Here is a 15975-nt window from a genome sequence, read left to right as displayed (position 1 = left end):
GATTATTTTTAAAAAGAAAATACAACAGCTCTGGGACAAGAAATTTGAATGGTGCTTAGGACAAGACTCAATCAATGGAAAATTTGTTTCACATATAAAGATCATTATTTGTTTCTCTAAACATAGGATCATTGCTGTTTTAAAGTCAGTTCCATCAAAGTGCAATTCATTTTAATACTATCAATTTTTGCCTTATATAAAACATTTTCTTCGCATCCTACTGTGGTAGTTTGCGGCTGAACGGCAAATTTTATGGGGATTAAAAAAACTAATTCAAGTACATATCAAATAATTTCAGAGAAAAAATATAGACTCAAGAAGGGAAGGCCATGTAAAGTATATAAACAAATCACATTCCAATTGAGGGTATTTGGGTTCATTCAATATCACATTTGTCTTTGCGTCTCTTGCGTTTCTCTATTTACGTCATTTTATTAAAGTTCCAATTTACCTACTTCATGGTGTGTTTGGGGAAAAGTCTGACAGGTAAGTTGGTTACTGAGACGTAGCTCTGTAAACAAGCAAGGCCTTGCTAAATGGAGTCTAAATGATGGGCGACTAGGAGTTTAAAGCCATAATGGAATTGATAATTTCTTTGACAACATTATAAACCATGGTAGGAAAGTGGAGCATATGATGGTGTCACTACAAGTTACTGTGTATTTGTATACACACAGTGACATAGTTTTATTCTTTACTGTTTATTCTATTATGTCCTATTTCCTGCCCACTGATCAGGGCACAGTGACTCTTCCTCTTTAAGTGAGCCCCTCCTCCCTTTAGTATAGGTGCAAAGGAATCTACACTGCAGGCTCAGGTGTGCCTGGCCCTTGGCAACCCCAGCCACATCCGACAGTATCAATATTAGCCTCATCTCCACTAGGGGTAGGAAGTCTAAACCAGCAGTTCTCAAAGTGTAGCCCTGAGACCAGCAACACAGGCATTTCCTGGATGTGGTAGAAATACAGATTCTCAGGCCTTGACCAAGACCTACTGGATGAGAAACTTGGGCTGGGGCTTAGTAATCTGGGTTTTAATGAGCCCTCTAGGTGGTTCTGATGTTCATTCAAGGTTAAGAGCCAAATTGGTCTTAACTTATTCTGCCCTGTATCTATCTGTCTGGGTTTACTTCCTGGGTGCCCAGAAATCTATGAACTTCAGTTTTTCCCCATTAGTTTTCTCATGAATGGGTCTCTGGTCTCTCTGACTGGGTTTCTGCCCTGATGTCAGATTTATACTCTAGTTCCCAGCCGAGATCATCACCTTGCTCACTAGACTAGAACCCTGTCAGCTCAATTCCCTAAACACATCACAGTCCTGCCTTTACCCATCTCCCTCCCGGCTGGTGGCCAAGTCTGGCACTGAATTGGTTGGGCCATTTGGAGCCAGTTCCCACTGGGGCATCTTCATGACCTGGCCGCCCCATGCTGTGCCCCCTGGTAGGCTGCCATAACACTGGCCGGGCTGACTACCAGGCACTTCACCCCTGGACACCATGGTTCACATTAGTATCTTTCCTTTCTTACTAGGCCTTGTCCTATAACCTGGATAACTATCCTAAGCTGTTTAAAGCCCTACTATAATACTCCCCTCTCCCTGCTGAATCAGATATTAAGGGGCTGCATAAGTTATGACACCTATTTGACTTCAGTGGGCGCTTTTGGAAAACACTAGAAGAGAGCTAGGTAAATACTTTAGGATAAAACATGTTACTGATTTGGGGACAACTTCTTTTAGAGTAAAAAAAGAAACAGTAGAAAACAAATTATATTTTATTGCTTTAAGGAAATCCTGATATCACTACTTTATGTTCTGAATATTTTAACTCACCTGATAGGTTATTTAGTACTTGTATTTTGTGGGGACCAGCATCCTCTAACTTGGTTTCCAAGCCCTAATATTTCCATGCAAGGATCTACCTACTGAATTTTATTTTTCAGAAACCTAAACACACCACTGTCTTACTAGCAGTTCACAGGAGACCCAGTGCTATAGAGTTTAATGCAATCTGTGTACTCATCCATGGGAGCCTACAGGTGACAACCACTGTGAAAGAAATTGCAAGTCACATTTATGTGCTTAGGAAGTAATTCAAGAAGCATTTCAAAACACTCTCTATTCACCTTTAGTCAAAGCCTTTTTTGTGTTTAGCAATATTCACAGTACTTTAAGAAGCCCTTTTTTCTTAGAATTTGGTTTAATGCATAGTCAGTTGGCCTGGTTTGAGCATAAGTTTTCCTATACTAAACTTGTGAGACCTGCAGTAAATGGTGAATGAAAGTGTTTACATTTGTGGTTGTATTCATTTAACTTTTCATGAATTATGTATTCAATCCTACTGTATGCCAGGCACTATACTAGGTGCTGTAATAACAGACTCTTGACTGTAAGAATCTTCTTGGAAGTCCGTTTCCAGTCAGATGGATCTTTACGTGTTGAATGAAGTAGGTATAAATTTGTCTTATAGACAATGGGTAGGAACCAGGAAGTGATTGCATGATCATCAAAAATGTATAGATTTGAGAAATAAAACATGATTTGCCTAAAGCACTGTTGTTACCTTCTGGGATATGAAAATGAGGACCCAGGTCACAAGAACATTAAATAAAGACAGCCACACTTTAAAATAGATTTACCCATTTTCATAATTGACACCAGCGACCCATTTTTGTCAAAACGTCTGCTCCTCTCGTACTTCAGGTTTATAGTAATCGTCTTCCAGAACTGCTTACTGGAGGGCCACTGACTGAAGCCTTTACCCCCTTTTCCTGTATGAAAGTGTCTAACTTGTGTCTATAGCATCCCTCTGGCTAAGCATATGGCTCACTAAGCAAGTATGTTTAAGCATTTCCTATGTCCCTGTTTCTGTTGTAAGTGCTGTGAGGAATTAAAAAACAATAAATTCACTTTATCCTTCATATTATAGCTTTTTCTATATCAGTCTGACTGGATTGTATCTTGAGGACAAGACCTGTGTCTTATTTTTGTAAACTCCATAGTATACCGAATTGTACTGAATACAGATTGTTGAATGGAATAATTGATAGATGAATAAATAAATTTCTAGGGACAGACTATAAACAGACATCATCCTAGGATTTGGAAGCCTTCTGGAAAAGTCAGTGCAGTTGGTACTACGTCATTCTGTTTCACCTGATGAGTGAAGGTCAACTTGACTGCCGGGAAGGTTAGGGTAGGACATGCCATTGTACTATTGACTAAGTCAGCAATACCAGAAATTGAACAGCGCAGTCATGCTTCGTAACGATTTCCTTTGCTAGACATTGTCACTCACCTGATCTGAAGCCAAGTCAGCATGGGGGTTGTTCCTCCTCCAAATACCCAGACAGTGAAGAACACGAGGAGCAGTGTGGTGGTAAACATCATTTGTTTGGGCTGAGATTCTGTGTTCCGAATAGCTAAGGCAAATGCGATCGCTCCTCGCAAACCTTGCAGGAAAAACCAAAGGAGAAAATAAATACCTTGCAAGTGTCTTTTTCATTTCAATGGATTCATCCTTACAATTTGCTGACACAATTTTTTAATTAATCTTTTTATTTTGAGATAATTATAGATTCATAAAGAGTTGTAAGAAATAATACAGAAAGACACTGTGTACTATTTCTTCAGTTTCCCCTCAATGATATCATGCAAAACTATATAGCTCAATATCTCAGCCAGAATATTGACATTGATCCAGTCAAGATAAAGAACATTTCTGGCTGGGTGCAGAGGCTCACACTTGTAATCTCAGCACTTTGGGAAGCTGAAGTGGGAAAATCACATGAAATCAGGCATTTGAGACCAGCCTGGGCAACAAAGCAAGACCCTGTCTCTACAAAAAAAATTTTTTTTTAATTAGCCAGCCATGGTGGCATGTGTCTTTAGACCCAGCTACTCGAAAGGATCACTTAAGCCCAGGAGTTCAAGGCTGTAATGAGCTAGGATTCTGCCATCAGTCTGGGTGACAGAGTAAGACCCTGGCTCTAAAGAGACAGAGAGAGAGAGAAAAAAAAACATTTCCATCACCACAAAGATCCTTCACATTGCCCTTTTATAACCACACCTACTTCCCTCCCACACACTCACTCTTTAATTCCTAACAACCAATAATCTATTCTCTGTTAAGATGATTTTGTCATTTCAAGAAAGTTATATAAATGGAACCATGCAGTATATAGTCTCTTGGAACTGCCTTTTTTTTAACCCAGCATAATTTGCTGGATAATCATTCAGGTTGCTGAATTATTGGTAGTTGTTCCTTTTTATTACTGAGCAATATTCCACAGTCTGGATGCTCCACAATTTATTTTACCACCTGTCTGTTGAAGGATATCTGAGTTGTTTTCAGTTTTTGGCTATTACAACAAAGGATGCTAAAATTTACATACAGATTATTGTGTGAACGTAAGTTTTCATTTCCCTGAGATATATGACCAGGAGTACAGTCACTAGGTAGTATAATATTTCCATATTTAGGTTTTTAAGAAATTACTCAATTGTTTTCCAGAGTGGTTGTAACATTTTACATTCCTACCAGCAATATATAAGTCATCCAATTTCTCTGCCTCCTTGGCAGATTTGGTGTTGTCATTATTTTTCATTTTAGTCATTCTGATAAGTATGTGGTGATGGTTTGTTGTGGTTTTAATTTGCATTTTCCTAACAGCAAAATGGTCTTGAGCATTTTGAAATGTATTTGTTTGTTATCCATATACCCTCTTGGGTGAAATGGCCCTTCATGTCTTTAACTCATTTTTAAAAATTGGATTGTTGAGTGTTTATTGTTGAGTTTTGAGAGTTCTTAACAATTCTACATAATAGTCCTTTGTTGGATGCATGGTTTGCAAATATTTCCTCCCACTCTGTGGCTTCTCTTTTCATCATCTTAAAAGAGTCCTTTGCAGAGAAAACGTTTTTAATTTTGATGAGGTCTAATTTGTTGATTTTGCTTTTTATAAATTGTGCTTTTGGAGTCATGTCTAAAAACTTTGTGCTTAGCTCTAGATCTCAAAGGTTTTCCCTATTTTTTTCTGAAAGTGTTACAGTTTTACATTTAAGTCCATGATCACTTTGATTGAATTTCTGTATAAGGTGAGAGGTTTAAGTTGAGGTTCATTTTTTCACCTATGGATATTTAATTGCTTCATTGAATTGCTTTTGGAACTCCATCAAAAACCAACTGGGTATATTTTTGTGGGTCTATTTCTCAGTTCTCTACTTTGTTCCTTTGATCTATGTGTCTGTCCTTCCAATAGCACACTGTCTTAATTATTGTAGCTATATAATAAGTCTCAACATTGGGTAGAGTGATTCTGCCCACCTTAATTTTGTTTTCAAAATTTGTTTTAGCTATTCTAGTTATTTTGCCTTTCCATAAAATTTTAGAATAATATTGACTGTATATACAAAATAAACTTTCTGGGAACAATTACTTTGTTTTTTTTTTTTTTTTGAGACGGAGTCTCGCTCTGCCACCCAGGCTGGAGTGCAGTGGCCGGATCTCAGCTCACTGCAAGCTCCGCCTCCCGAGTTTACGCCATTCTCCTGCCTCAGCCTCCCGAGTAGCTGGGACTACAGGAGCCCGCCTCGTCGCCCGGCTAGTTTTTTTTTGTATTTTTAAGTAGAGACAGGGTTTCACTGTATTAGCCGGGATGGTCTCGATCTCCTGACCTCGTGATCCGCCCGTCTCGGCCTCCCAAAGTGCTGGGATTACAGGCTTGAGCCACCGCGCCCGGCCTGGTAACAATTACTTTTTAAAAATCAAATGTGTCAGACAACAAAGAAAACTAAGCTTATGGACCACTGAAAATTAAATACTTAAATGACATTTAAAATTACTCTAGAATGATTACATAGTTTTACAAAATCTATAAACTAGTATATTAAAACCTGATTTTTCTTCTTATTTTACTTTTTCTTTTGTAATAATATGCTAATTGCACTTTTATGAATCCATATTAAATATATTTGCAAGAGGTATTAAAGATAAAGGGCTGGACATGGTGGCTCACGCCTGTAATCCCAGCACTTTGGGAGGCCGAGGTGGGCAAATCATGGGGTCAGGAGTTTGACACCAGCCTGGCCAATATGGTGAAACCCCATCTCTACTAAAAATACAAAAATTAGCTGGGTGTGGGGGCACACACCTGTAGTCCCAGCTACTCGGGAGGCTGAAGTAGGAGAATTGGTTGAACTTGGGAGGTGGAGGTTGCAGTGAGCCAAGATTGTGCCATTGCACTGCAGCCTGGGTGACAGAGTGAGACTTCATTTCAAAAAAAAAAAAAAAGAAAATACTAGAACTTGAAGTTGAAGTGTGATGACACTAATAAAAATAGAAATGTAGACTTGGAAGAAGAGTAAATAAAAGCACAACTAGTAAAGGAAAGGAGCTAAAATGGAAGGTCTCTCTTGGGCAACACACGACGTGCAAGACATTTATAGTCCCTGTTATACTGTGTAATAGGACAAATACAGATTTATAATGACAGCGAGTATAACCCAAAGAGGTAGTGATTTGGTTATTTTTATTGAGAGGTTTAAATCATACATATACAATTTCAATGATTTACTTTTTATAGTATTTATTATAGCATTTAGGTTTCTAAATTTCTAAATCTGTATTTGTACATTAAAGGAATTTTAAAAAGTAGATACAGGGCAGGATGAGAAAAACTATAACCATACTGGTTTTTGTTTCTAGGTTCTCAACTTAGAATATAATGCTCCTTTCTTATCTCCATGCTGAGACTATTCAAGAGACAAGTGGCATAACACAAGATCCACAGGATTCGACTAGAGAGACTTAATACGTTTTACCTGAAACAAGGAAATCTCCGAAAGAGAGAAGAACATGCACTCTGATTATAAAATACCTTCAAGGAACAAAACGTAATGGAGGAAGGAAATTATTCTAAATCTCCTTGTACACATGGAAATGGCCTATAGATAAGGAAGATACCATTTGAAGTAGATATTAATAAAAAAGTTCTTACACATCAGAAATTCTGAACACTTGAGATGGCTGCACTCAAGAAGAAAAGGTCCCACCAGAAGTATGAGTGCATTCACACCCAGCTGGGGATAAGAGTGGGGATATTAATAACCATTAATACTGGCAACTATTTTAATAGTGTTCTCACCAGGAAATACAAATGGGATCATTAGGGAATGAGAACTCAAGGAAACAGTCTTAGAATAGACTTCTGTATCTGAGGAGAGAATTTATAGGTCAAGGTAAAGCTCCTAGCAGTGTTTAGTCACAGTACAAGATTAGAGCTAGAAAGTGAACTTTCCAGCTGGGGGAGGGGGTGGCTCACACCTGTAATCTCAGCACTTTGGGAGGCTGAGGCAGGTGGATTACCTGAGGTCAGGAGTTCAAGACCAGCCTGGCCAACATAGTAAAACCCCGTCTCTACTAAAAATACAAAAAATTATCTGGGCGTGGTGATGGATGCCTGTAATTCCAGCTACTATGGAGGCTGCGGCAGGAGAATCACTTAAACCTGGGAGGTGGAGGTTGCAGTGAGCTGAGATCGTGCCATTGCACTCTAGCCTGGGCAACAAGAGCAAAACTCCAGTTCAAAAAAAAAAAAAAAGAAAAGTGAACTTTCCAATTTCTCCCTTCTTCAAGCTCATAGTGATAGGTCCATAAAGCAGCACCATGGCAAAGTACATAATGTTAGAAGTATTAGACAATGAGTTGCTAAGTATTAATAGTTCTCATTGATATAAATATTTGTAGTTTTTTAACTTTGTGTCTTTGTGACAAAGATGAGAAACTAGAATAAAAATTAAAAGTTGCAATAACATGCCTACTCTAAACTCTTTCATGCTGGATATTAAGGGCAAGGAGGTAAGCAATCATTAATCTTACTAAGAATGTTTAATAATGTATTGTTATTATGTTAAACTAGGGTAACTATGCTCTTAAATCTAAATTATCTATACATGAGCAATTCTTGGTTTAAAAATATACTCAAATATATGTTATGCTGACTTCTGAAACAATCTATATCTATATATAGAATACCCTATATTTACAGGAGATGCAATGTACAGATTTCAGAAACAAATGGAAAAGTACAGCCACTGTCTTGTGGCAGGTTGAGAAACATTGTTAATCCGGGCCAAACCCCAGGATGTTCAAAAGAGGATGCCTTCTCAATGTTATAACCACCTAAAAAAACATAGATACAGGGTGGTTTTAGAGATGGGATCATCTGTCCATAGCCCTGGTAACATGTGGCACGCATGGCACTGTGGCACTGGAAGCACTGGGATGGACATGAGAATGGTGAGGCTGCCAGGTGGACAAAGTGAAGCTAATGTAGAACTCCAGACGAGGTGGACTATTGTCTATGTCCTACTCATTCTTTATGACTCTGAAGTTGCTTATCACACATTTGGAGCCTAGATAAATGTGAAACCAATGCATTCATTGGTTCATTTAATGTACATGTATTGATTACCTCCTATGTGGAGACTCTGGGCATACTGATCCTATCCTCTTAACGCTATGGTTTTGGGCAATAGAGGATTTTAGGATTGAAATAGATGATTAGGGTACCAGCAAAATACTAAAAATGAAAAATGAATATTGACTTAGGATTTTCTTTTTAGTCAAACATTATTTCCAAAAAACACAAACCATTTCTCTTAAAAACTCAAGAAATTTAGAACTTGTCAAAACTTATATTTTGTATTGTTTTATGGATACTTTGAGTTTGAGTCTTTGGGTTTTACCTTTCTTTTTCTCTTTGTTTTGGCCAACTAATCAAAATAATTTTATACTTTTGAGGGTTGATAGACTATACCATTTCATTTTAAATGGCTTTACTTTGCAGAGATTTTGACATATTTCATATGCCCAGTTGGAAATTTAGCATCACCTTGGGGAATAAAGGAATTACCTGCAATTAAATGTGGTTTCATTTAAAATTGGCCTCTAAGGGATTCTTATGTTAATTATGTTGATGTTCTATTCATAACAATGGGAAACTATTGAACCAAGGAAAGCTTTCTAGCAGGCACTCCTGCTGCAGAAAATGTGCAGCTTCCTGTTTATCTTTAAAGGGCAAAAGTGAAGCTTTTAATCAATTACAAATTTGCAAATGTGTTCTGAATAGCTGAAGGTCAGACATAGCTAAACTTAAATCACAGGAACATAAATATTTCTTAGGGCATCTTTATTTAAGGTGCAAAGCAATAAACTAAAAGCATCTCCTGAGCACTCACTATATGCTAAGCTTTATCCCAGACACAGTGCGAGGATGACAGAGTTTGGCTGCTCTGCTCCAGTGTTCGTGGTCCTACAAACATGACTCTTTTAAAAGGTAAACTGTAAGAAGGTGTATTAGAGATGCGAAAGAGGATACTTTGAAAGTACAGTTTGATGAGGAAAAAGATTGCTATACCTCATGAGACCCAAATCGTGACCATTGTCATGAACTGATGTGCAGCATTTAAGGCACTGAAATAAATGGTGAGGCAAAAGAGACCTTTGCGCACATAATTTTCTACGCCCAAATCTTTTTTTCTCATCTAAATTTTCTCTAGTTCTTCTCCTGTAACCCTCACCAAAACTTCACCGAATTCCAACTGGTCTTCAGAGCTCAAATGAGACACTGTTTTCTCCACAAAGCCTCCTCTGACATCTGGGTCTGGGTTAGGCTAGGTTATATTCCTAACACAATCCATGTTTGCCCTATCAGAGCCCTTAGTACTGTACATTGCAATTGGCCAGTTCTGTTTAGCTATGACATCTACAGCAATACTAAGCACATAGTAGGCACTCAGTAAAGATTTTTCCAACAAATCAATGAATGGATGAATTTTCTGATTCTTCAATAATGTCAGGTTACATACATAGATTAATGTACTGATTTCGGAATAGTTTCTGCAAGTTCAGTTTCAACCTTTTTATTATTTATTGAGATCCTTTAAAACCTTATTTTGAGAGTCAAGAGTTCTGGTATCTGCCCTCAGGCCTGCCCCACAGGCTGCATGACCATAAGCAGGTTACCTCATCTAGATTTCTGTTACCTCATCTCCAAATGGAGGTTTACAACTAGACTTGTTTTTTTTTTTTTTTTTTTTTTTCACTAAGTGCACATCAGAATCACGTGGAACTTAAAAAATCACGTAGTCACTCACGCCAGCATCCCGTCTAGAGATTCTGATGCAGCAGAGGACGAGGTACATGAGAGCCCAGCTCCTCTCATTTCCCACTGTACCACCTTGGCCCAAGACCCATCTCACAACCTGCCTGTGCTGCGAACCACTCTCTGGTCTTGGCCTCAAGCCTCTATTCTCTTCGTCTTCCAGTCCATCCTGCTGATGTTCCTCAGAACAGCTTCCTCAAAACCTAGCTTAATGAGGTCATGATTCAACTCAGCAAGCACAACCCAGTAGCTTCCCATAGCCCAGAGATACCTTTCGCTCAGAACCCCACCCTACTTTTCCTGTATACTTCCTCTTCTCCATTGAGAACTTCCATAAGCAAGACAGGTTTCTCTCCTCCCATAAACTACTGTTATCCCCACCTCTGTGCCATGGCCTCACCATCAATTCCTTGCTTTAGTGCTGGGTTTCTGCCTTTCCTTTGTACTTCTCCAAACTTCACCCATTTGAACGATCTTTCTTCCCTCATCCCACTCCTATGAAGTTTTCCTGGAATACTCTAGTCCACTTTGTTCTCTCTTTCTTAGAAATCTAATGAAACATACTGCCCATGCCACTTGTATTATTAAATCATTGTCTGAAATGAATCAATACTTTAATGTGGTCTTTTTCTCCAACTCCCAGTTTTTTAAAAGTTTGGAGTTGTATCTTCCTTACATAGTTCTTAGGTTTTTCATAATACCCAGAACACAAAACTCAGTAAATGCTTTCAAATTGAACTACTGCAGTGGTTTCAGGCCCTCTAGATATGGGATGGTGATATTCACATATTCATTCACTGATTAATTCATTCAGGTGGCAAATAAGACCTTAATTTAAAGGTGCTTCTAGATTATGTCAGGTGGTATGAAGAAAACCAAAGTAGGGTAAGGGGATAGAGAGTATTTACATGTGAGGGGAGAGACGTTAGCATGGTTAGGAAAGCCTTTCTGGTTAGGTGACATTTGAGCAGAGAACCTAATAGAGGGAGAAGCCATCTTGGTATCTGGAGGAAAAGTGTTCTAGGCTTCAGGAATAGTGGGTACAAAATCCTGAGGCAGGCCTATGACTGGTGTGCGTAAGCTGTGGCAAGGAGGCTGGTGTGACGGGAGTAGGATAAACAGGGTGGAGCTGGGAGGCAGTAGAAGGAGATAATGCCAGAGAGGTGACATAGCCAAATCATACTGGGCTTTTGAATCGCAAGGCTTTTGAATTTTATTTTGAGACAAAACTTTAGGAACGTTTTAATGCTAAATAGTGATAGGATCTGTTCTATGCTTAAAAACTCTGACTCTGATAGGAAAACAGGCTGGTGATAGGAGGCCAGTGAGGAGGCTGCCTTTTTAGTCCAGGCAAGAAGTGAATGCAGATCAGACCACTGATGACAGCACGGTAGGTGCTGAATGTATGTCAGAGGCTGATGTTTGTTGATGGGTCAGATGAGGGGGATGAGGGGAGAACTCAGCACTGGAAGAATTGGGGAACCTAGCGGAAGAGCATGTTTGGGTGTATAAGGGCGATCAAGGGTTGTGTTCCCACCATATTACATCTGAGCTGCCTATTAGTCTTCCAAGCAGAGAGGCTGAGTGACTAGATGTGAGTGCGGAGTTCAGGGGAAAGGTTAGGATCTTTTACTGAAGAGAGTGGAAAGATATGAGGATAGCTGGAAGAATGAAAAATGTAGGAATTGAAAAATGTACGAAGATGAAGTTTATTTTGAATCAGATTTGTTCTTGCCTTGAGGCCTTTGTAGTTGCAGCTTCTCCCACCTGCAGTGTTCCCCTGAGTCATCCCTTGGCTGTGCCCATCATCTCAGTCCTCAGAAAGGCTGCCCTGACCATTAGATCTAAGTGCTCTCACCTTCACCCAGGTTTTTTTTATTTATTTATTTTTATTTTTATTTATTTATTTATTTTTTAGACAGAGACTCACTCTGTTGCCCAGGCTGGAGTGCAGTGGCATGATCTCAGCTCACTATAACCTTCACCTCCTGGATTCAAGTGATTCCCTTGCCTCAGCCTCCCGAGTAGCTGGGACTACAGGCACACACTACCACACCTGGTTAATTTTTTTTTTTTTTTTTTTTTTTTGTATTTTAGTAGAGACAGGGTTTCACCATGTTGGCCAAGATGGTTTCGATCTCCTGACCTTGTGATCCACCCGCCTCGGCCTCCCAAAGTGCTGGGATTACAGGCATGAGCCACTGCGCCTGGCCGTTTGTTTTTCATTGCACTGATCACCACTGGAAATGATCTTGTTTATATTCTAGTCTTTAAGATCTGTCTCTCTCTGCTGGAAAGTACACTTGGTGAGAGCTGACCTCTGGTTTGCTGCCTCTGCTGTGGCATTTCCAGAGCTAGATGGCGCCTCTCATAGCGTAGGTGCTCTGCAAGCATTGGATGAATGCATAAGTGAATGGATAAGAGGAGGTCATTTTTGTGTTTAAAAGCACAACTGGAACCCCAAAGACAATGAGCAGTAGATGGACAGGGATGCAGAACTATCCCTGATAAATGGATCTATCTTTTAAAAGAAAAGTCCTTTAGATGCATTATTTTGCTGCCTGTCTTTCCATTTGGGACACGATCCATTGCAATTCCTTTTCTTCCCTTTCACTTCAAATACTCTGAAGAAGTTGACTGAAAATATTTAATACAGTCTTATTATTAATCAAACCCTGGTTTGGATCTAGAATTGAATTACATTTCATTTTTACCCTTACTGGAATCCTGTGACCTTGCAAAGGTACCTACTTTCAGCAAAAATGTCAATCTGATTTCAAAATGTTCCAGGATAATGCAATCTTGCTATGTGGTTCCATTTTCAGTTCGACATCATTTTATCACATGGAAGTGAAGCCAACAGATTGTTTTCAGTGGGAAAATCTTCTGCATTCAAAAATAAATTGAGTTTTTCTGGAAACTAAGCCTGTGTTAGACAAGTAGAGCTTTCCCTCGTCTCTCTTCCTAAACTTGAATCATTTAAACTTAAGGCTACTAAGAAGAAATGTGATATAACTTCTGTGTATTTTTACATAAAGAGAAGTTTGTTTTTAGAAGCCCTGGGTAGCCAGAAAGGGTAATTGTAAATAGGATTAGCTCTGTCACAACTCTGAAGTCAACAAGCACAGATGCCTCTGGCTTTGGAAGTTTGTTTTTATGTGTGTAAGGTGGATGTGATAGTAAACTGTGGAATAATCAGAATAATCCTCATTACTGGCAGAGAGTTTCAAGAGAAAGGCTAACATAGATCAGAAGAAAGTCAACATTCTAGGAGTATCCAACTTATGGGCAGCTTGTGTTCCAAAGATCAATTTATCAATTTTCTCTTGAGGCCAGTGGTTTTTTTAACTGGAGTGATTTTGACCCCCAGGGAGTATATGGCACTGTCTGGAGATAGTTCTCATTGTCCACAAGGTGGGAGGGAAGAGTGGGGAGGTGAAGGTGCTACTATTATCCAGTTGGTAGAAGCCAGGGATGCTGTTAAACATTCTGCAATATACAAGACAGTCTCCACAACAAAGAATTATCTGCCCCAAATGTCCATAGTTGCTGGGGTTGAGGAAACCTAGCATAGGTTTCCAATTTGGATCTGGAATTGCTTTTTCCCATGTGACATTATAAATAATGACAATATTCCTACTGCAGAGGGCTATTTTGACAAATATGACTATCCACCATATTCTATTTTTATATGGTCCATGATGTGCTGTTATAACTGCATAAACTATATTTTCTAGCAGCTCTTGCAGCTAGGTACAGTTACGTGACTGGTTCTCACCAGTAAAATGAGAGCAGAAATGATGTGAGTCACTTCTGGTCCAAGGCTTTTAAGCAGCAGCTTCTTATCCTCGGCTTTCTTTCTCCATTCACTAGCTGCATATAAATCATGAAGTGGTTCCCAAACGTTAGCTATATCAGAATCAACTGGAGGGCTTGTTCAACGCCCCCGCCCCCCCCCACCGCCCCCCGCCAGATTGCAGGGCTGTATTCTGAGAGTGTCTGACTCAGGAGGTTCGTGCTAGGTCTGAGAAGCTGCATTTCTGACAAGCTGCCAGGTGATGCCAAGACTGCTGCTCCATGGACCACACTTCTAGAATCCTTGCCTTAGGGAGTTCTGAAGTCATAAGATGGAAGCTGCCTTGTTATATCTGAATCACCATCTGGAGAAGAGGCATCCCCCCGACCCCACCCAGTTTCATGTTAATATCAACCCTGGCCTGTGACATCAACCCGAAAGCAATGGCTATTGTGATTAAACTGTTGAATTTTGGGAGTCTGTGCGTCACAGAAGCTTACATTATCCTATGGTTCTGTGTCTACCTATGCTATGTGTCTCTGTAGAATCACAGAATATTTTTTAACAGCTGAGGAAGTAGGTGCTGGTAGAGCACCTATTCCAGGTTATCCCTACTGACTCACCTATGACAAAGCTCAAAAATCATAGAGTAAGAATGTGAGTTCTAAGGACAGCTGAAGAAAATCTCCTGCTTCCCTCAGCAAAGGGTCAGTCCCAGGCAGTGTGCTCAGCAGGTGTTCAGCCTCTTGCCCACTCCCTAACTTTCTGTGTCTTTCTCTTGCTCTAGCTCTGCCCCTTTCTTCAGCATCACTGGCACTTGGGGCTTTCATTTGCTTCCAAGTTCTCCCCAAGCCACCCTAATCTAAAGTGATGTTTTTGACTCTCCAGTGGAAACTTCCAGCTCCTTGGGCAGCCAGAACGAGCTTCATGCCAGGAAGAAGGCAATTGGAAGAAATCTGTTAAGGAAGGATAGCTCACAGTCCTTCCTGAGAAGAGTGCATTTTGAATACTTGTTAACACACATGCTTTCACTTCGACTTGTGGAATTTAAAACAGCTTCAAGAAAGTGCAGTGAAATGTTTCAGCCACTGTAGCAAAGGTGGTGCGAGTGACCAGGTTCCTCTAAGAGGAGGGGAAGCCTGTGAATGACAGACAGGGCACACACTTGCCCTGGGGTCTCCTCCTTCCCTCACATGGAACCCCCAGTCCTCGAAGGTGCTTCTGGAGCAGTCTTCCAGGCAGAGTCAGCAGGAGGCTGGGAGGCCGGGCTGGGATCCTGCCCTACTCCACAGAGGCTGGGAAGGACTTGGCCGACAAAGCAGCATTTGAACCTCTCCAATATATCAGAAATAATGCTGAAAATTCTTAAATTCCTTAACGACCCTATGGATGGATACTTAGCACAAGGCATTTTAAAGTGTAACTGCTTCTTGCTCATTTGCACATATAATTTATTTGAGTCAATTTTACTGACTTCTCTTGAACTCTGTCCACAAAACCTAAGGGCAGAATTAGAGGGATTTGTGCCTGGCACAGATAGACTAATTTTTTGAACAAGGTTTGCTTGCGTTAATAGTTTTCTAAGGTTTTGTCTACCCAATGCCAACACAAGCAAGCAATTAATAAATAAATTCAGGCAGAATACAGGGAAAATAATGCAGTCCATTTGTTTGCCTCTCTGGACATGTTAATTTGGTTAAAACTCTCAGATATTTGTGATATCTGTGACACTATGGATATCCTAAAAGTCTAAATGTACATAGAAGGCTCCTAAACACAGGGAGAGGTGACACACATTCTGGACTGTCTCCTTTTATTACTCAGTTCTCTCAGAGGCTGGCACGTTCCTGTCGTCTGCACCACCTCAATACATAGGATGGTTTGATTATCCACAAGATCTTGCTACTGTCTCACACTCAATAAATGTCTAAGTAGATTGTGACAATTTATATGTATGAACCAGTCAGGAATGGGGGGGACAATATATTTTACTCACAGTAACTGGTATTTTGAGTC

The 15975-nt window shown here is 39.8% G+C and overlaps 1 protein-coding gene across 2 annotated transcripts in view; it reads right to left on the bottom strand.

Annotated features, from left to right (window-relative positions):
• Positions 1-15975, bottom strand: part of SLC9A9 (solute carrier family 9 member A9) — a 602343-nt gene that overhangs the window by 192222 nt on the left and 394146 nt on the right. For both annotated transcript variants that reach the window (XM_010381303.2, XM_030929287.1), the window contains exon 12: positions 3296-3449. In XM_010381303.2, the coding sequence (XP_010379605.1) occupies positions 3296-3449 (154 nt within the window). The remainder of the gene's footprint in view (positions 1-3295; positions 3450-15975) is intronic.

This window comes from Rhinopithecus roxellana, chromosome 1 (assembly GCF_007565055.1).
Source record: "Rhinopithecus roxellana isolate Shanxi Qingling chromosome 1, ASM756505v1, whole genome shotgun sequence".
Classification (NCBI taxonomy): Eukaryota; Metazoa; Chordata; class Mammalia; order Primates; family Cercopithecidae; genus Rhinopithecus; species Rhinopithecus roxellana.
This window is presented reverse-complemented; position numbering and strand designations above follow the sequence as displayed.